Raw genomic sequence first — 23,754 nt, forward strand, 5'->3', positions numbered from 1 at the left:
ACACTTCAAAGCATCCCACTGTTCAAATACTTTGCATTGCCATTATAAACTATAAAACTTCACTGACATAAACACACTTCACTGACACAACACACTTCACACTTCACTGACACAACAGACTTCTTCATTGATACAACACTTCAAATAACAACATATCAATTACACCTTTAAATAGTATGTATAATATACTACGGTCTATTAGTAAAGTCCTTGAGCATATTTTTAAATACATTTTTGGTTATTGGTAAAGCCTTTGGTAAGTCTGCAGGTAAAGCATTCCAGTACCTGATAGTACAATTGAGAAAAGAAAACTTTTCAGTGTCGTCCTCTGTCTTCTTTCCCTCAATTTATATGAGTGGTCGTTTCTTTTAGAGTAATTTGGCTGCTGCAACCTATTTTTTATTTCTCTCCAGGCAGGCTCACCTCTATATGTTTTGAACATTGCGCATAATCGAATTTTCGTTCTCCTGTCCGTGAGTGTGTCCCATTACTGAATTATTACGACTACACTTGAGAGCCCGTTTTTTCATCTTTTCCAGTGTCTTAATATGTACTAATCTTTAAGGATCCCAACATGAGCATCATATTCCATTACTGGACGAACTAGTGATTTATATGCAATCTCTCTGGATTTATCGGAGCCTTTTCTTAGTACCCTCACCACAAAGTGTAACGCTCTCCATGCCCTCTGTAATATAGTTCATTATTTTGTCGATTTTTTGGCTGAAGTTGTTACTTTTTCCTCTCATTCTCAGATGTGTTGTTTTAAAAAACTCAAAACACACCTTGGGGGATATTTGCGCAATCGTAGATGCAGAGCCCACATGACCTTTACAACGGATAGCCGAGTCTTTTGCTTCACAGATGTTAGCTTGCTCTTCGCATTTCTCTTCCTCATTCGCGGTTTATTTTGCTTGGCTTCATTGTATGAAGTTGGCAGCAGTATTTGAGCTTGTGTATTGTAATTCTATGAATTTCTGTAGGAATTATTTCCTTGAGAATGTTTTCTATTGCTGCTACTTGTCCGTAAATTTGTGTAGCTCAACTGTTCACCTTAATACCGCTAATGAAAATTGTCACTTATGCCCCTATATATTGCCTCAAATAATGCGCATTCTGAGACTGCACATTAGGGTGGAGTGAAAATATAAAGTTTATGGAATCAAAATGTAACACCAGGGAAAAGTTGTGGGGTGATATCATAAAGAACAATGCAAAATATATTTTCTCTAGATTAATATTTATAGGTACCAAAAGAGCATAATGTTTTGAAATTTTCACAAAATTTTGAGGTTCAGATTTTTTAGTGAGAGAATATTCTTCAGTGATTTAATCTGAACAGGATACTAATTACATGTTAAAAAATACATGTTAAAAGACTCTGGATATTTTGGTCTCCTGTTGTTTCATTTAGAAATGTCATAGAAATCTCAAATTATAAGAAAATTAGGAATAATCACAAAACTCTTAGGTATGATATAATTAATACCATAAAATTAATGGAAATTCATTCTGCTTATGTTGCAGGGTATTTAAATGAGAATATCTCTCGTAATAATACAAAAAATCTGATTTTCTACCCTGTATTCGCAATGCCAGAGGGGCTGAACCCATCACAATTACCTATCTATCATGACGTAATGAAATATTATCTATGGGTCAAAAATTAATTAAAATCTGACTTCAAATCAATAGACTCTACTGTTGGAGACATTTCAGAAAGAGTTTTTATCAAAACTATAAGAATCCAGGTAAAGGTATAAATTCCGAAAGTCAGTGATACAAGAATATTACAACTGATTTGTGCTTACCATGATCAATACACAAACTTAGTGAAGCCTTGTTAGAAACGACATAGTGACGACAACTAAAATGATATCATTGCAAAATTCAAAGAAGCAAAGAAACTATTTGATATATGCAGTTGCAAATGCAAAAAAAAAAAATGTAATACTGTAGGCCTAATTGTGATAAAGACCGCCGTGTTTCAAAACAAGAAATAAATTTTTACTAGAGCAAAGAGCAGAAAGAAGGATGATAATTGGACCTGCTGATTTAGTTACCACTCAGAAAGAAATGAAAAAGAAAGCAGGAATGAATTCTAACTGAAGAAAAAAATAAATGGACTGAAATGGAATTTTTGTCATATTTTATGTAAAATGCTATGTATTTTGTCCCTTTGGATCCACTTTAAAATACTGTACACAGCAACCCCAATTTATAATCTTCCAAATAAAGTTTAAATATGTGATTTTACAGCAATTCATTAGCTATGTAATGAAGAACAAAATAATAGAACAAATATACAAAGATGCAAAAAAATATATAATTTTAAGAAACTTCAAAGCTCTTGGGGCACCTCAAAAATTAAATATAGAAACTCTATATTTTTCACATTCCTAAGTGAAGAGAAAATACAGATTTTTGCAAGTATTACATTTATAAAACAGATAAAAAAACAATTTCATGTATAGATTCACTCTATCCTACTGCACATGTAGATACTTCTCCTGCTTGTTGAATTGTACCTTTGGAATTAGGAAAAGTAAAAGGACGTACAGAAGTGCAAATTTGTAACGCAAATTTACTCATTTTTTTCTCTTTTGCTCCTTCCTTAGATAGCATACATTGGTGTCAAGCAACAACGAAACAAAATTGTAGAGGTAGAGGTTTGATTAACATCATCAGGCATGCATCCACCCCATATTACCATAATGTTGAATGATCTCCATCTTATTTTATTGTGACTTATAATGTTGAGTACCCTCTCTCCTCGTTTTGCTAATCGTTTCGCAAGTGGGCGTGAAAAGATCAATCTTATTTGTTTTACCATTGATAGTTAATTCAAAAGTGGTGAAATGAGTGTTCCCTGACGATGTCTGACACCACACTTTCCTGCTCTACTAGAAATTCCACTTCAAGTCGCCAGCATTTGAAGCCGCGTCTATGATGTAGGCAGTCGATACACTAGACATGAACCTTAAGGAGATCCAGAAGTCCGTAATAAACTTAGGAATATAGTCTCAACAGGATGCCTGAATTTTTTTGTCTCCATATCCGGGGGGGATGGCTACGCGATCTAGGCACGCTTCCCTAAAGCCTTGGTTTTTCTGAACCGACGCATGCGAGATGCGAGGCCAGCGTCGCACAAATCCGGACTACACGAGAGATAGTGAGTGGTTTCTATAACAGTGAGATGCCAGGTCTGCGTAAATAACAGTTATAGAAACCACTCACTATCTCTCGTTTAGTCCGGATTTGTGCGACGCTGGCCTCGCACCTCGCATCTCGCATGCGTCGGTTCAGAAAAACCAAAGAGTTTGTAATATATAACTAGAGGCACCAATGGCGCTAGTGTAGCGTACAAATTTGAACCGGTGTTCGACCGCCATTAAAGGGACGAGCAGTTCATGTTTATTTGAGGAGTATGAATAAATATAAGTGCATTTGAAGGGAAATAATAAAAAAGTGGTGAAATACTGAGCCGCAAATAATTGTTCTAACATAGCTTACTATCGCAGGATGCTCAGGAAAGCATTCATACCTTAATATTTGGAAAAATGTTCTAAATACAGTTCCTCCTTTCAATGTATTTACAGAATGTCGGACCATTTCTTGGATAAAGTTTTTCCAGAAACACATTAATCAGGTTTATACGGTTGATTTCAACAATGTATGTAAGGGTTAGTTTCCATCATATTACAGTGGATTATAGTAAAAAAGTGCATAAGAAAATCCTCGGACAGTATCTGTATAAAACTGTTTTGTTTCAGAATAAATAAAATCATGTAATTTCCGGTTGGTACTTCTAGTTTATTCGTGAAAATATAGTTGATGGCCACAAATTTATTACCACCACCACCACCACTACCACCACTCCCACCAAAACTTGCCTTGCCATCACTACTACTAGGCCTACTAATACTATTATTACTAGGGCTACTAATGCCACTACTACTAGGCCTACTATTACCACTACCACTACCACAGCCACCACCACCACCAGGCCTACTAATACCACCAATTCTAGGCCTATTATTATCACTACTACGAGGCCTAATATTACAAATACTATTAGACCTACTATTATCACCAATACTAGGCCTACTATTACCACCAATACTAGGCCTACTACTACTACAACAACTTGGCCTACTCTCTCCACTGTTACTAGGCATACTAATACCACAAATACTAGGTCTACTAATACCACCAATAATAGGCCTACTAATACTACTATTACTAGGGCTACTAATACCACTACTACTAGGCCCACTCTTACCACTATTACTAGGCATACTAATACCACAAATACTAGGTCTACTAATACCACCAATACTAGGCCTACTAATACTACTATTACCAGGGCTACTAATACCACTACTACTAGGCCTACTCTTACCACTATTACTAGGCGTACTAATATCACAAATACTAGGTCTACTAATACCAACAATACTAGGCCTACTAATACTACTATTATTAGGGCTACTAATAACACTACTACTAGGCCTACTCTTACCACTATTACTAGGCATACTAATACCACAAATACTAGGTCTACTAATACCACCAATACTAGGCCTACTAATACTACTATTACTTGGGCTACTAATACCACTATTACTAGGCATACTAATACCAAAAATACTAGGTCTACTAATACCACCAATACTAGGCCTACTAATACTACTATTACTTGGGCTACTAATACCACTACTACTAGGCCTATTCTTACCACTATTACTAGGCATACTAATACCACAAATACTAGGTCTACTAATACCACCAATTAAGGCCTACTAATACTACTATTACTAGGGCTACTAATACCACTACTACTAGGCCTACTCTTACCACTATTACTAGGCATACTAATACCACAAATACTAGGTCTACTAATACCACCAATACTAGGCCTACTCATACTACTATTACCAGGGCTACTAATAATACTACTACTAGGCCTACAATTACCACTATTACTAGGCATACTAATACCACAAATACTAGGTCTACTAATATCACCAATAATAGGCCTACTAATGCTACTATTACTAGGGCTACTAATACCACTACTACTAGGCCTACTCTTATAACTATTACTAGGCATACTAATACCACAAATACTAGGTCTACTAATACCACCAATACAAGGCCTACTAATACCATTATTACTAGGGCTACTAATACCACTACTACTAGGCCTACAATTACCACTATTACTAGGCATACTAATACCACAAATACTAGGTCTACTAATACCACCAATAATAGGCCTACTAATACTATTATTACTAGGGCTACTAATACCACTACTAAAAGGCCTACTCTTACCACTATTACTAGGCATACTAATACAACAAATACTAGGTCTACTAATACCACCAATAATAGGCCTACTAATACTACTATTACTAGGGCTACTAATACCACTACTACTAGGCCTACTCTTACCACTATTACTAGGCATACTAATACCACAAATACTAGGTCTACTAATACCACCAATAATAGGCCTACTAATACTACTATTATTAGGGCTACTAATGCCAATACTACTAGGCCTACTCTTACTACTATTACTAGGCATACTAGTACCACAAATACTAGGTCTACTAATACCACCAATCATAGCCTACTAATACTACTATTACTAGGGCTACTAATACCACCAATACTAGGCCTACTAATACCACTACTACTAGGCCTATTCTTACCACTATTACTAGGCATACTAATACCACAAATACTAGGTCTACTAATACCACCAATAAAGGCCTACAAATACCACTATTACTAGGGCTACTAATACCACTACTACTAGGCCTACTCTTGCCACTATTACTAGGCATACTAATACCACAAATACTAGGCCTACTAATACCACCAATACTAGGCCTACTAATACTACTATTATAAGGGCTACTAATACCACTACTACTAGGCCTGCAATTACCACTATTACTAGGCATACTAATACCACAAATACTAGGTCTACTAATATCACCAATAATAGGCCTACTAATGCTACTATTACTAGGGCTACTAATACCAATACTACTAGGCCTACTCTTACAACTATTACTAGGCATACTAATACCACAAATACTAGGTCTACTAATACCACCAATACTAGGCCTACTAATACTACTATTACTAGGGCTACTAATACCACTACTACTAGGCCTACAATTACCACTATTACTAGGCATACTAATACCACAAATACTAGGTCTACTAATACCACCAATAATAGGCCTACTATTATCACTACTACGAGGCATAATATTACAACTACTATTATGCCTACTATTATCACCAATACTAGGCCTACTATTACCACCAATACTACTAGGCCTACTACTACTACAACTACTAGGTCTATTCTCTCCACTGTTACTAGGCATACTAATACCACAAATACTAGGTCTACTAATACCACCAATAATAGGCCTACTAATACTACTATTATTAGGGCTACTAATACCACTACTACTAGGCCTACTCTTACCACTATTACTAGGCATACTAATACCACAAATACTAGGTCTACTAATACCACCAATAATAGGCCTACTAATACTACTATTACTAGGGCTACTAATACCACTACTACTAGGCCTACTCTTACCACTATTACTAGGCATACTAATACCACAAATACTATGTCTACTAATACCACCAATACTAGGCCTACTAATACTACTATTACTAGGGCTACTAATACCACTACTACTAGGCCTACTCTTACCACTATTACTAGGCATACTAATACCACAAATACTAGGTCTACTAATACCACCAATACTAGGCCTACTAATACTACTATTACTAGGGCTACTAATACCACTAGTAGGCCTACTATTACCACTACCACTACCACCACCACCACTGCCACCGCCACCACCACCAACACCTGGCCTATTAATATCACCAATTCTAGGCCTACTATTGCCACTACTACTAGGCCTACTATTACAACTACTATTAGGCCTATTATTATCACCAATACTAGGCCTACTACTACTACAACAACTACTAGGCCTACTCTTACCACTATTATTAGGCATACTAATACCACAAATACTAGGTCTACTAATATCAACACTAGGCCTACTAATATCACCAATACTAGGCCTACTAATACCACCAATACTTGGCCTACTCTTATCACTACTAATAGTTCTACCAATATCACCAATACTAGACCTACTAATACCACCAAAACTAGACCTACTACTACTAGGCCTAATCTTACCACTAATAGGCATACTAATATCACCAATACTAGGCCTACTATTACCACTACTACTAGGCCTACTATTACCACTTCTACTAGGCCTGTTATTACCACTACTACTAGGCCCCTATTATATCACTACTACCAGGCCTATTAATACTACTGCATTAAAAAGCCTGTACTGACAGCTATACAATTAATAACTTGTTTTATGATAAAAATTTATTCTTGTTATTTTTTAAATCAGGTTTCCAGAATTTTAATGATCTCATATTTCACCACTGAACATTTTCTAAGCACCATATATCTTCCTCTTCCTTTGCATGAAAGGACTAAAATATAGATTATTTTAAATATTACAGTAGATAGCTATTATTATGGCCCTAAAATTACTGGTAATACTGAAAATTCATGTTGGTATTGCCATTATTGAATATTTCACTTACTTATCCCGAGTATATATGGGTGATGGAATTTTTTTTTTTTTTTTTATAATATCGCCAAAGATGAATCATATAATACTTCAATAAATACAGCGCTCCTCTCCCATTCATGTTTATTTCATCACGACCCATCCTTGGTAAAAGATGTTTAAAACAGTGCCTATCAACAGACTAAATCAATGTATTGTGGTACTGTTTTCGAATTTCGCGCCGCAAACACTCCCTTTAATGGCGGATGGTAGCCGATTCAATTTGTGACATTTTCCTTGCCTGCCACTCACGGGTCTGTGTCTCTAGTAAGTATTACAAACTCTTTGAGAAAAACCAACGCGTTATGCGGCGCGGTCCGAAGGCTCGTCGGTTCGAATTCTGCCTCGGCGTACATGGATGTCCTCCGTTATATTTCTGTTCTTTTTATCTGCTGACCCCAGGATAGGGGAAACCAACAAATGTGTCGGTGCCTAGAACGTGTAGTCCATTGCATTGTCCGCTCTCCTGCAGGCATTGGCGTGTAAGTTCTGCAACAGGAGGGGCTTAAAGAAAAACTAAAAAAGTCTCCATAATGCCGAAAATGATATTTGCACCGCATGCTGCTTCAGGTTGGATGGACGGACATCTTCACACATGACTGGTGACATCGATAAGGAAAATTTCAGGTTCGGTCACCCTCACTGTCGTTGGTTATTTAACGACGCTGTATCAATACTAGGTTATTTAGCGTCGATGGAATTGTGATAGCGAGATGAGGCCGAGAATTCGCCATAGATTATCTGGCATTCTTCGTGTGTTTGGAGAAAACTTCGGGAAAACTCAACCGGGTAATCAGCCTAAGCGGAACCTATGCCCGAGCACAACTCCGGATTTGCAGGCAAACGCTCTACCGTCTGAGATATTCCGATGGCTCTCAATGTCTTTAAAGTACCCTAGGCCTATTTCTTTGCTCATAATTATTGTCATAGAAGTAATATTCCGAGGTAGTAAGTTTTAAAGTAGGACCCAACCATTTGGTCTTTATAATCAGAATTTTTATTTATTTATTCATTCTTTCTGACACCAGAACTTGATAACATGGAGAGAATTAGAAATTAATTATATATTAATTTTATTATTCTGTATAAAAAAACTACAGCAATGCATTTTCTTTCCAGAAAAATAATTGATATACACTATGGAGTTGCCACAGTGAAAGAGAAAGGTAATAACATGAGTAACACTCATTACGGGCAGATTAAAAAAGATTGTACGAATTATAATTGATAATTGATAATTATCAATAGCGTATGCGGAAATAACATAATTTTCATAATTATTTTATTAACCGAATGTAAACTATTAAAAATAATTCAGAAAGCAGATATTGGTACTCGTCTGTATTGTAAACAGACATAGGATTTTATGGCAAACGCCTATTTTGTTCCTTTCGGAGAAAGAAAAAATAATGATTAATATTTACGTGTCATGAAAATTGAAAGCAATTCATAGAGTTTGATGGTGCCCTAAAATGCCATAAAATGATTGTTAGAGCCTAATTTGAATAGGGTATTTCAAGAAGGGCCCAACTGACACAATTTTCATTTTTTATTTTATCCTGATTTTGTGTTCGTAATATGAAGGGCATCTGGGTATGGAAAGAACGACCCAACATTGTATTCGGAACATTACACAAATGGCGTCTAAAAATAGCAGATATTTCAAGAAAGGCACCATTACCGCAATAGGGCCGTTACTGAACTATTCGATTTAATAATGGTATCGTTCTTGAACTCTAACGAGTACCATATTTTGGCTGTAATGAAATAGTTTCAATGGTTTATCATTATATAGAAAATAGCATATCTCAAACTGTAAAACGACTGCATGTTTTCACTGATGGTAGTCGAGGGCAAAATCGAAATATATCGATGTTGAGATTATGGCAGTCACTTGTAATAAGTGGGAAGTTCACTGAATTTCTTCACCATTTCCCTGAAAGGGGACATAGTTACCTGCCTTATGATAGGCACTTTGACGTGATTGAGAAAAAATAAAAGAAAAATAAAATTAAATAATAATATAAAGGAAAGAGCTGAAACTTTTGAAGAGTGGAGTATTTTGATAGAAGAGAGTTATCCAGTTGTAAGAGTAGGAAGGGACATAGTAAGTAACTTCCGTGGAGCACTTACATACTATTACAAACAAAGTTCCAGTGTGAAGGTAAGAAGTTTATGTTAAGTAAGTAGGACCTACAAACATTTTGAATTCAATTTGAACCACAAAACTACAATGAAGGCACATATGATGTTCAATGCATTCATCACTGATGAGTTTAAGATGGTAAAACCAAACATACAGTATAACCACAGAACTGTTTATGTACATAAGTGACTTACCTGTGGAAGTTCTAAAACTGAGGGATGTTTTGAACCTTACGCAGTATTTATGTGTTAAAAATAAATCATATTACTTACAGTTTAAATCTGACAGAGTACAAGCATTGACCCATGACAGTGGGTCTGATAGTGAATCTGATTAGGGTCTATGATATTTATTGTTGAATTTCTGACCTCAAAACTTCGTAATCAGACTGTTAAAGTAGGTAGTTTGTGTTAAGTTTGAGAACGTAGATGTTTTTTCAATATGAGATAGGTCAACAACTGCCTTACTACAACTTTCAATTGTCTGTAGAAAAGTGGTAATTTCTAATAAAGTGCAATTTTTGTGAAACTATGTTTGTATACGCATGTATAATCTTTCCAGTACAAGTTTCACACCTTGGGATTTCACTGTAGTTTGCGAAGAAAACAGTTTTTGTCTCCCCTGAAAAAAAAGTTAGGCCCTTCTTGAAATACCCTATTCATTCGTTAATATTCGACTTAAAATGCCTAAATCAAATAAAGTTTCGTTATTTCACTGTTTACTTACATGTTTATACATGTAAGCAACATTAAACTTCTGTTTTTCATGTATTAACACTACCAGAAAATTCAACAAGGGATGACACGTTGTATTTTCGTCAAATAGAATTTCAACAACAATGCTATATAAGGGTTAGTTTCAATGCCTGTTAGCTGTTCCTCTTTCCCTCTCCTTATTTGTGTTAAGAAGTTTTAAGTGGTAGGACGTTATCCTGTGCAGTTTAATGCTGAAAGATAAAAGTGCAACATCTGTGCTGACCCGACAATGGCTAACAGAATTTCCACAATTCACTTTCGATGGAAAAATAATATTCTGCGAGATTTGTAGCAAACAGGTATGTAACAATAGTTGAAATATATTTTAATGAGTAGGCCTACAATAATAATTTATACACTGACTGAGCTATGCTGAGGTGACATTCTTTTAAAGACAACTACACTTTAAGCTTTTAAATTTCGATAGTTAAAGTATTGAGATTTTGGTTGTTCGAACCAAGTAATCGCAGTTTGTGATAGAAATACGGCAATACAACATTTAGGATTTTAATTCAGTTAACTTCTACACTTTTTAAATATCGCATGAAAAGAAGTGCCACCTGAGGCAGCATGTGAAAGAAGCGGAACATAAGACAAAAGCTCAGCAGAAAAATCAAACGAAACAAACTCTACTGACACAGCCTACTTCATCCAACCTCAGCAGCAATTTATATGCAGACTTAACCGAGCGTTTGTCGCTGCCAACATTCCATGAAATGCAATTGAAAATCCGGTTTTAAGAGAGTTTTTACAAAAATACTGCAAACCAAATGTCCCCTCTAAATCTACCCTAAGAAAACATTATTTAAACAGAATGTAAAGTGAAATTTTAGCATCCATTCGGGAAGATATAGGTGATTCTTGACCGTGATGAACCTTTGATTCCACACCTTATATGTGTTAAGGAACTTTCCAGAGTGAATAGCCAAACCATTCCTTATTTAGTAAACAAAGATCTACAGTCGTTATACTCTGGCAATATAGCCTAGATGATTCTAAAGTTCTGTTGTTTTGTACTAATACTGTCTCATACATGGTTGCTGCAGTTCCACTTCTTAAACTTTATCCTAACATCATTCATGTAACTGTTTAGCTCATGCCCTTCACAGGGTTTCTGAAACAATCAGGAACGAATTCCCTCTTGTTAATTCGTTCATTTCCAATATGAAAAAATGTTTTTGTAACGTTCCATCCAGGATTTCAATATTCAGAGAGAAATGACCAGATATTTCACTCCAACCTTAGCTTGTAACAACACGATGGGCAACATGGATTAAGTCAGTCTATGTATTTTAAAGAAGTGGTCACAATTATTGCAGTATTATTATCCGATACTGCAGCGTGTGTGAAAGCAGTGAAAGAGTGTCTGTAGGACCCATCAGTGAAAAAAGATACTGCCTACATGACATCACACTTTTCATTCATACCTGCAAGCATTGAACAATAAAATTAGAACGTAAAAAACAATCTCTTTGTAGCCAAATAGCGATAGTAAAGAATGCCCAGGTGAACATACGAGTATATTGTGTTTTGGATGAAATTTGGGAAGAAAGTTAAAAGTAAGTGGGACAGTGTACTAAATAAGAATGTAGGATTTCCATTTTTGGAAAAAGCATCAGGAGTGATATTGGGGGAAAATGTTAATTTTCCAGTAGATATTGGTGTTTCTACTGTAGGTAATTTAAAATTTGCTCCTCTTACATCTGTTTCAGTAAGATAAGTTTTTCTGCTTTCAAAATGATTCTCACAAAAGGCAAAGATAACTGTGGAGAATTTAGAAAAATTTCTGGTGATGTACTGTGCAGATAATTATGTAAAAGAATGAGCCTGGAACTGAATTCCAATAACTTAAAAAGTTTAATAATTATTTAATTTGTTTAATATATTAAATTTTTGCATCTCTGTTTATGTAATACACATTTGTCTGCCTCCATTTCTTAAATATAGTTTTCCTTTGTGCCATGTTTTGTGTATTTTAGTGTATAATTTCAGTGAAATAAATAGGTTTGAAGCCTTGATCATATGTGCCTATAATGCCTAATTTTACTAAATTGGAGCTTTATTCTGAACTTATTTTAGGCACCTAAAATTGGAATTTTTAGTGGCTAAAAATGCGATGTATGATTATAAACTAACTTTGGTTTTTCAATAATAAAAATAAGAATAATAGTAATAATTAGAGACGAGAATTCCATGCAAATGCATGTTTTTATAGGAACATAGGACATAGCTCAAACATAGTACTTATCCATTTCATTACTTTCCGGTTCCAAATAGGTGTACATTTTCCGTGCATATTTGGATGTTTTGGTCTTTTGGGGAATAAAAATATGCATAATGCATATTTAAGCAATTTTTAGCTTAATAATGCCTATAATATACATTATATTCAGCTTAAATGCATGTTTTAATGATTTTGAGTGGACACCTCAGTTTTTCGATTTTTAAGTCCCTTATTTTAGCTTAAGGAATCGGGATTGAAGAAGGAAAAGAAAAAAAAAATAACAGAAAAATGTTCATTCAAGTTTGTACCCATAACTTATTTTGATGTAGAGAAGTCATTCTCTGCCTACAAAAGCAAATTGACTGACAAACCCAGGAACCTCACAGAAACCAATTTAGAAATATTGTTAGGTGTTAACTGTGCAAAAAAAAAAGGTAAAGTGAAATAAGAAATTCGTAACAAAAATGAAAGTGCATATTTTAGTGTATTTTTCGCTTGATCGTGCATATTTCATAATTTGATAGCGCATGAATGCATGCATATTTTGGGATTTTGTAGTGCATGAAATTCTCGTCTCTAGTCATAATAATAATAATAATAATAATAATAATAATAATAATAATAATAATAATAATAATATAATAGTAATATAATACAAGAATTGATACATATTCATAAAATGTAGTAAATTATTATTACTATTATTATTATTATTATTATTATTACTGTTACAGTTATCATTACTGTTATTGTTGATTTCATTACGACCGCTGTTGACTCCTCCCACCTAGTCCTTCGTTGACCATACAGTACAGCAGCTGCATTGGCGAGATGTGTTCGGGATTCATTCTTTACTATACACTGTGAATAAATGGTTCCAGCCATCGCACTACTTTGAAGGGAGGGAGGGTCGCAGTATCCCCTCTCCTCACAACTTTCGCCTGGAAAGAAGAAAACCCATGATCTACGCCCCAGAGTCTCGTTCGGCCAAGGTCCTCATTTAGGCCTACAGTATGTACTACGTTGCCGTTGTCGAAACGGAACTCTAAAACTTTCTTTCATCTAAACACGAAATATTTTTGTTCTAAAACTGAATAAACATCATAAAAGTGATACAAGGAAAGTGAATGTAACGTGAAGGAGATGGCAGTCGTAAAGAAATGAGACCGATATTCTGGCTTTTAACTGGAGAAATTGAATCCATTCACTGAAGTAAAGTAAACACAGTATTTAATACGGATATTACGGATGGAAACTACCTTAATATTCCACTCTAAAGTGTCGTAAGTTACAATTGGAGATAACTACTAATAATGTGGCTGTATAGATTTGTTGTAATCACGAAATTTATGTATAGACCTAAAATACAACAAATATCAATCTTTTTATACACATAGTCTAAATGCAGAGACAACTTGGAGTAAAAATATATTTAAAATTGCAAGCTTTACTGAGAATAATACCTGTACACAAGTTGGCAACGCTGTTCTGAGACCCGAGTTGAAAGAGAGGGGAATCTGTTGTGTGTATGCTTGCGCCGATAGGAGAGGAGAAACTTTCGCAAACTGTTAACCCTCCTCCACCACCATCACCGCCATCGTCAACGACGCCGCCACGGCCGCCGCCACTTCCACCGCCCTTGCATAGCTGACCGTGCAGAATATGAATAATCCATATATGTATAGTAAAGTTATACTGTATACAAGTCCACTCCAGAAATTTGTCACTACATGTACTTCCGAAACGAGATTTTGATCGAACAGCTGAGTAGGTGTCGGAAGATAATTTACCTGAGTATAATGATGCCATTACGATATTCATAACATGTAAGAATGGACAATAATTCAAATTTGTATTACAGGCAGACTGTTTGGCATTGATGTTTAGTAAGTAAAGTTGTATGATAAGACGGGTTTATTATTATTACTATTATTAATTATTATTATTATTATTATTATTATTATTATTATTATTATTATTATTATTATTATTATTATACCGTCTTTTATCAGCAGCTGTGCTTATCTAGCGTCTGAGCCTGAGTAAAATGAAGGTGATAATTCCAGCAAAGTGTGTCCAGAGTCGAGCGCCGTAAGCTACCCAGTGTTTGCTATTAACGACTTGACCAGAGCGGGTAGAAGACGCTAAACGCTCTGACTTGACGGAAAACCCCAGAAAAATCATCAACCAGGTAACTTGTCTCAATCAGCATTTGAACCCATGACCGCTTTTTTCACGATCAGACTTGCTAACTGTTGCTCCACAGCGGAGAACTGATTTACTGATTACCAGAGACCGGAAGTTTAGGCATTATGAATCATTAAAATAGGCAGGCAAAAAGGCATCATAAATATCTAAAATAGGCAGGCAAAATGGCATTATAAATAGCTAAAGTACTCAATAAAAGGCAATTACAAAAACCTTGCACTAGACCCACAACCTTGCACTTTCCACAAACGGATTTCGGCAGCAAGAAAAGCTTTACATAAGTCGATTCCGAATTGAGATTTTCGACACGATGTTGCAATTTACTGTTGGAATCAAAGAAATCTTCTTCCCAGTAGCCTTGGAAAGTGCACTTTTGTGTTTGGCTGTAGGCCTACTGATATGTTGCGATATGAAATATTTAGCTAGCTACAACAACGTCGCAATGAAAACTGGAAGAAAAATAACCGTTAAAAATAACATTAGACCCGTACTCATTGTTGCATTGTCAAATAAACACAAACGATAATTAAAACGCTTACTCTTATACATTTTTGCACATCAGCACTCATTGTTACAAAGAGAATATGAATTGACTGAAAGACAATAATATACATTCAGTGAAGTCACTTTCATTGTAGCGGTTATAGAAATAAATTAAAATATACATGTAGGCAATTTTAACAATAAATTAATACATAATAGATAAATAATCAAATAAAGGCAAAAAAGCATTTATTTTGTAAATTAGGCATTTATATTAAAAAGGCAGAAAAGGGCAATATGGAACTGTGACGTTTCAATCTTCTTTTTCTTCTTCTTCTTCTTCTTCTTCTTCTTCTTCTTCTTCTTCTTCGTCTATCCCTTATGCCTTGCAGCGTCAGGTCCTCCACTCATTTCTTATATCTCTCCCGGTCCAATACCAATCTTCTTATTTCTCGGATTAGAAGTTTCAATCACAAAATGAAGATAGATTTAACACATTTAAAAAGACATTCTGCCAAATTTCCGGTCTCTGCTGATTACTGTTACATCGATTCAATTCATAATAATCAATCTGGTATTTAATCTACAAAGAAATCGTCCTTGAGATGCAGGCCTACATAGAGGGCGAGATGCAGCAATACCGTAAACAATGTACTCGAATTACAAATTAAGAAGTTAACATGTTTCTTGTAATACTTTTGTAATGTACTGTATGTGTAACATAGAAACGCATGTTGGTGCACTGTGACAAAAACAAATAACAAATACTGTACCTTCGAAGAAAGAGAAATAAAAAAAGTTTTATTTCTTCATTTATATGTTTGTGTACGATCGTAAATAAAAGGCGAAACATAAATACAGTAGGCCCTGTATACAGCATATTTATTATTTTATGTGTTTCAAAGAGTTATATATTATCATGTATACATCTCATATCAATACTTAAAAGAATAAGAAACACGCAGCTGAAAGGGAACGTGCAATAAAGCAGCAATAATTAAATTTGCTACACTGAGAGTGGGTTTCTATTGCTACAGGAATGCAATGTGGAATATTTTACTGACCAGCACGTCAAAGACCTCTAGGAGAGACACATACTCTTAAATAATAGTTGTTGGCATGTCTTGAAATTTTCGTTAAGAAGTAGATAAGTTACTCAGAGACGACCGCTAGTACTGGATTTTATTTATTACCATTATTCTTATTATTATTGTTACCGGCATTATGGTTATTTTTATTATAATTATTACTTTTACTATTACTACTATTATTTTTATTACCATCACTATTATTATATCACTATCATTACCATTATTATTATTATTATTATTATTATTATTATTATTATTATTATTATTATTTATTCAGTGTTCTGGCCAAGGGCAAGTCTTTCACTGCAAACCCAGCTTTCTCCAATATTTCCTATTTTCTGCCTTTCTTTTTGTATCCTTATATGATCCATATATTATTATTATTATTATTATTATTATTATTATTATTATTATTATTATTATTATTATTATTATTTATTGAAATTAATTCTTATCTAGTGATTAAGAAGCTTTATGCACAAATTTCTTCTGGTATCAGTCATGGGACATTAAAAATAAAGACGAGCTATAGAAAATACTAATTCCCCATTTTTCACTAAATGTAATCGTTTCTCGAGTCTACGGATCGTGTTCTGATACAAGATAATAAATCAGTCAAGTTTAGTTTTATTCTTGCTCAGTAAAACAGTATGCAGTGTATCAAAATAGCGTTTATAATAGATAATGATCCAGTTAGAATTTGGAAGGTCGCGAGATTCCATAGGCAGCAGGATTTACAGAGATGTCTCATTGTTGACTGTGGAACTTCGAAGAGCTTTAAGCTATGGCAGTTTGAAGTAATGAACAATCAGAGATAATCAGAGTGCCACTATTTCCCAATGATATAATACAAAGATTTATGTACTTATTTCTATCAAGTTCTACAGTATGTGTTTTTACTTCATGAAAAACCGGTAAGTATCTTTTCATATGAAGAGGTTGTAGAATCATCTATTTATACACAACAAAATTATCTTTCACAACACACAATGAGTAACCCCTCCCCATCGTAATCGTAGTTCTCACCATCGCTCGTAAGCATGTCATGTAAAGCTTTCTCTTTCTCTTTCTGATAACCTGCGACCTCTCTCTGGAATGAATGTGTGGCCTCGTCTTATCGTCGTGTTATCAACACGAAGTGCAAAAATGTATGTTTTGTACATATTAAGCTTTCCTTCAAGCTAACCATTTTAAAATCAAGTAAAAATTAACAGTAAATCCAAATCAAATAAATTGAATCAATTATAAAGAAAGAACTGCGCATTCATCTTGTAGAGAACCAGGTTTTGAGAAACCTATGGGCACATGAATTTACAGATAAATTTTGAAACAATTGGTAGATAGAATAGTCTATTAACGAATGGGTGACATTTATTTCTGCGGCTGTCAGCTTGTTTCAGACACGCCAGTGCGAACATTTTCAATATTCCGAATAAAATACATTTTACACTTATTAATAATAGAAACAAGAAGTGAAAAAAAAAATTCTTCGGCGTGAAAATTCATGTTCCCTTTATTTAGACTGATTACTTAATGTAACCCTAGTAGTTACCCTACAGTTATAAAACTCCAGATTAAAGAAATCATTTCTGCAGGCAACGGAGAACAATATGAGATTTTTTCAGCCAAATTTTATTCGGTATTTCTTCATTTCACGTGACAAATTTGTTGACGACTAATGTTTATGGAAGATGAAAATTGGTGTTACAGATACATGCACAGACGATAAATAACCTGAGATGTTAATACAGCGTCATAAAATAACACACTAAAAAAAAGAAGGGTGCATGCATGAATAAGGAAAGGTGTTTAAATTATGTTTTATTTAACGACGCTCGCAACTGCCGAGGTTGTATCAGCGTCGTCGGTATGCCGGTTCTTTTACATGCCAGTAAATCTACTGACATGAACTTGTAGCATTTAAGCACACTTGAAGGCCATCGACCTGGCCCGGGATCGAACCCGCAACCTCGGGCACAGAAGGTCAGCACTCTACCGACTGTGCCATCCAGACTGACAGGAAAGATGTTGTAAGCTATGTTATGTAATTGTAGCTTCAGTGCTATGAAAATAGCAATCTAAAATTATTCTTGTCTGCAAATTTAAGGGCGAAATGATGGAAGAAAATTGTTCGACGCTACTCAGTCGCTTTAGAAGGTAATGAAGAGCTAATGAATATTTATGAAATTTAGTCACTGTATTATGTTTATTAGATCTTTGGCAATACTGTAACATTCTGAATTTGGCCGCCGGATTCGCCAAATCTCGTGTGCAAAATTTGGCGCCAAAATTTGAACGGTAAAGTTGGCAAGAGTAACGATCGTTTTTATGCTTCTGTGGTTGAGGACCACACCACCGCTGTTGCAACTCCCATTCACTATTGCTCGGTGCTGAGAAGCACACAGAATCTCAAGGAGAACACCTTCAACAATTACTATGATTTCTTTTTTACGTAATACTTTGCTTCAGTTGTAAACTAAACTTGCTATAACTTATTTAGTTTCTGTCTCCCTGACTGTTCAAATTCGATTCGACGTGTAGCCTATTTGTTCTTAAAGCGACTGAAGAAACTTTCCTTAAAAGTTTTGACGCATCCTCCGAAGACATTTCGAACGAGAGTAGAATATTTAATTGAACGCAAACTCGGTGTACTCACCAAAAAAAAAAAAAAAAAAAAAAAATTACGAAAATTGTAATATAATATAATAAAGTTATTGTTGAAGAATACGTCTTGAATTGCATAGAATATTGAGAAATAATGAAAATATAACTCAACATCAATTGTGATGATTTTCTGCAATTTTACAGCTCTTTTAGACAATTTGGAATTTATAAAATCAGTTTCTTTGGAGGTATCATAAGGTAGTACGTGTGTGTGTAGTCACACTGCAAATGGGTAAACACACGGTGGCAGTGGTAGCTAATATCACTCAATAATTACAGTTAATAATAATAATAATAATAATAATAATAATAATAATAATAATCAGACATGGAAACCTGAATTAAAACAAGCATCTTAAATAAAGGTAGCATCATAAATTAAAGCAAGCGCAATTTAAAATAAGCCCATTAATTAAAGTTCTTTACATCTTCGGGTACTACGGAAACGAAGCATGTATTTCACTGTTGGAGTAAAAAATCTACATCGATATAAGGCATAGTCCTCCTACCTCTTTTTTAATATATTCATCATGCCAGCTTCATTCTTCATTCTGGGTGAGTTCCATGTTCCATTTTTATGTTTAATAATTACATTTATTTCAATATATTTCATTGTTTCCATGGATTTTCCTGTTATGTAAAGTAGTGTCGTACCTATCATATGCAAATAACTGTTGACTATATATATATACATACAAACAAGCATTTTTAATATATATAATTAAACACAATTTAAAACTTGTTAAAAATTGGATGGGTGTGAAAAAGTTACTTTTTAAAGATTTTATAAGGATATTCATGAATGTGCTCTATTAGAACATAGTATATTATTAATAAATATACCGTATAATAATAATAATAATAATAATAATAATAATAATAATAATAATATATTTAAAACACCGATAAGATAAATTGTAAACAATTTTAATAATAACCTTCCCTTGACAATATTCTTCGTACGCCACTGGTTAGTGTTATTAAATTGTGAAATGTACGACCTATTAAAGAGAGTAGAGTTTTTCACTAAAGTACTTTTCTATTGTATTGTATACTTCAAATCATGCTACCAAAATTGAAAGAAGTCTAAATTTGAGCTTTACTGGAATGAAACCGAAGAATATGGTCAGAAATATTATTAATGAAATGGACAAATTTGTGATCTAGAAAAAATATATTCTTGGTTCATGCTGGTTGAATTTTGAATCCAGGAAATGTTGAGACATACTATGGGTAATAGAAAATCATTTCAGGAAACATATTTCTTCATTTGAAGTGGTTCTTAAGTAACTGAAATTTGGAACAATTCCTCGTATTTGCTTCGATAACTTTGTATTATTTTCGTTTGATATTTTATTGTATCTGTGTTGCAATTATATTAATTCAACAGTTACGAACATTTATTAATAATATAAAGCAAAATTTTTATATATAAAAATTGTGGACGGATAGATAATCAAATTTTTTTTACATTAAATTTTTTGTAACTCATTTCCTTACACAAAAAAAAAATCAAAATCAAATTTTTGCAGCATAAAAACAAGTTGAATTCGTTTCATATTTTTTCGTTTAATTATTGCTTCATTTTACCTGAATAACTGATTAATTCTCAACAGTATGCATTAATTTTCTGTTACGAGATCTACAAAAATTAAAACCGCGTAGCATAGTTTGGGACAAAATCTGTGATATTGACTTCTGGTGTAGCAGTAAACCCTGGTCGGGCGCCTCAAGCTCTCCACCGTGCTGTTCCTATCTGCTGCGCCACACCCCTTCTGGATATTAATCCCCGCACATGCTTACAAATATTAATTGTTTATGATTTCTTATGACAGAGAGAATGTTCAGACAAAGGCGAATATTATTATGAAATATAGAATTCTTAATCCTATTAGAAATATGGCAATGTAGAAACAGGTAATCTAAACAGATATCATGCACATGTATGTGGGGAGGGAGCAGTAAGTGGAATAGCCGGGCTCTATAATGGTTCAACCAATAGCAGGAGATCGTCTATCTTGCTTGCTTACGCAAACCATAGTAGTGAGGTTCTCTACTGCCAAATGAGCAGCAGAGCCAATCAGCAGTCCGCGTTTGACAGGTCCCTTGACGTTGCCATGGTCACGGGGTCACTGACGGCCTTGGTAGTCTGACAGGTGCGTGACAGTTGAAGTCTACAATATGTACGCGAAGGGGAAAGGTTCAACGGTACCTTCAGATGCTCAAGCACGTGAAAAGTAAGTATACAGCGTGATATTAGTGTTTTACAAATGAGTGAATGTTACTTACTGTTTAGAAATTTGGTGAAAATTGAAAAAAAAATAAGAAAGTGAAGTGACGCTATGCGACGCGTTTGTCGATTTCGGTGTCTTCTCTGTGAATGTGGCCGTAGTGTGGTATTTTATGTGATCCCCAAGATGGCGTTCTAGTCGTTACGCAACGTGTGTCAAAAATGTATTTTAATTCTTGTAATATTAACACATTCATCGCTTGTAATGTGTGAAAATATGTTATTAGTGTTATACTATAAAACCTTATCTGTTCACCCACGTTGTACGGTTGTGACTATGTCGGCATGGTGCTATTGTTTACATTGCATTGTAAACACAAACACTACATGTGCTAGTGTTATGTGATACTCCAATAACATTACGACTACTGTGTGTGTATCTGTGGCCCTGCCATCTAATTTCGAACTCATCTTAGTGGTTTATAATTACATAAACATTTCGCTTGTTACGTGTACACTAGAATTTTTTCTATAACTAGGAACATGCTCTTGTCTGATTTCCATTTTGGACAAAACCACAGTGTGTGATTTAACACGAGGCCTTTAAGTTTCAAGTGTGTCGATTCTCTCTGCGTAGTAATGTGAACAAAGTGTTATCTCATTATTTCTCTCTGTGGTCATCAAAACGTAAACATGTGTGGCGATTGTTGTGAGGGTGTTATATTTGTGGGAAGATTTACATGCTGAGTTCGTTATTTACAAATGGAAGTGCATTATCCAAAGATGGTTTCATACTTCTGTAGTGTGAATATTCTGAATGTACAACACAACTTAAAATTACATTTTTTTTTTGTGAAACGTGTACAGTACTTCTGTTTTCGTTGAAACTGAATCGTTAAATGCCTCTGTACCTTTGTGGAATCAAAAATTGTAGGGAAAAGTGACAGCGAGTATATGTTTGTGTGAAGAATTTTGAAACTGAGTTCATATTGTGGTAATTTAGTGTACAATATTGTAATTTTAAGAAAATATATATTAATTTCATTGTTTTCTTCTAGGTTAGCGTTATACGTGTACGAATATTTATTGCACGTAGGAGCTCAAAAAGCTGCACAAACATTTCTGTCAGAGGTATGTTGATGCTTTATATTTAGCGTACATATGGTTACATTTTGCCTCATTTAGTTAATTTGACAAATAATAATCAAATACTAACAACAAGGCATCCATGCCATGTGTACGCCAATGCATGATTTATTAATAAGATGTATGATGTAGTATCATTTAGATTGTAAATTAAATTGTGCATGACATCGAAATCTAGAAATACGCTTGTAAATAGAATTTACATATTCCGCACATTAGTCTCATTCATATTCGATATGCTAACAATCTTAACTCATCCTATGGCTGCAGAACCCCAGCCCACTAAACAATTTTTGCATGTGCTTCTAATTTGATGGAGAAGCATAGTACTGGGTTCATATTGGATGCGGAACTATGCCGTAAAATGCGAAAAAATATTAACTGAATTAGCTTTTAATACTTTCTGATAAATATTTTCAAATTTGGGAAAAGCGTAAAGTACAAATTTTTAAGGGAAAATGAATGATAACAAGACTGTTGTAGCTCTGAATATCAGTGAACTGTTAGGCGTTGCGATGTCGAGTGAAAGGGGGTGAAGTAGGGTGGTGGTGGTAGGGGTTGAAGCCTCTACAAAAATCAATACTGGGTTTAGCGTGGGACGCCGTGTTCTCGCTTAAAAGTGGGGAAGGGAGGGACGACCACTGAACTGCCGCAACTAGGCAACATTTTTAGAGGAACAAACTTTCGCGGCATCAACATTTAATTGATGAGAAATTGAATAAAACTAGTTTTAGTAGAAAGTATTTTTAATAAACATTTTTAGTTTAAGTAAAATTGCATGTGTTCGGATAAATTTAGTGTAGTGTTCATTACAAAATAGTAACTACAACTCATAGACCACACTTAATCGCTCCTCTTCCATTTTTCAGATAAGATGGGAGAAGAACATAACATTAGGAGAACCTCCGGGGTTCCTGCATTCCTGGTGGTGGTAAGTAAACAATTATTTTCTTTGTTAGGGAACTAATATCCTTTAAGTTTGCATGATGGCGTATATTGTAGTTCTTAAGTTCGAGATGGAATAGTTTGGCAAGCACCGATTCTCTGTTCGTGTCCAGATCTTCAAGTTTCAAGTGAATGAATATGCGTGTA

At 34.6% G+C, this 23,754-nt stretch overlaps 1 protein-coding gene across 6 annotated transcripts in view; it reads left to right on the forward strand.

Moving 5' to 3' along the window:
- The first annotated feature begins 21,327 nt into the window (after positions 1–21,327).
- The window catches only part of Ssdp (Sequence-specific single-stranded DNA-binding protein), a 701,465-nt gene continuing 699,038 nt past the window's right edge, over positions 21,328–23,754 (forward strand). For 4 of the 6 annotated variants that reach the window (XM_069837787.1, XM_069837789.1, XM_069837790.1 and 1 more), the window contains exons 1-3: positions 21,329–21,523; positions 22,575–22,647; positions 23,532–23,593. In XM_069837787.1, coding sequence (XP_069693888.1) covers positions 21,468–21,523; positions 22,575–22,647; positions 23,532–23,593 — 191 coding nt within the window. In that variant the 5' untranslated portion in view covers positions 21,329–21,467. Of the gene's footprint in view, positions 21,524–22,574; positions 22,648–23,531; positions 23,594–23,754 lie in introns of all 6 variants that reach the window. The other 2 variants (XM_069837788.1, XM_069837791.1) reach the window with 1 other exon arrangement.

The sequence above is a fragment of the Periplaneta americana genome, chromosome 10, assembly GCF_040183065.1.
Source record: "Periplaneta americana isolate PAMFEO1 chromosome 10, P.americana_PAMFEO1_priV1, whole genome shotgun sequence".
Classification (NCBI taxonomy): domain Eukaryota; kingdom Metazoa; phylum Arthropoda; class Insecta; order Blattodea; family Blattidae; genus Periplaneta; species Periplaneta americana.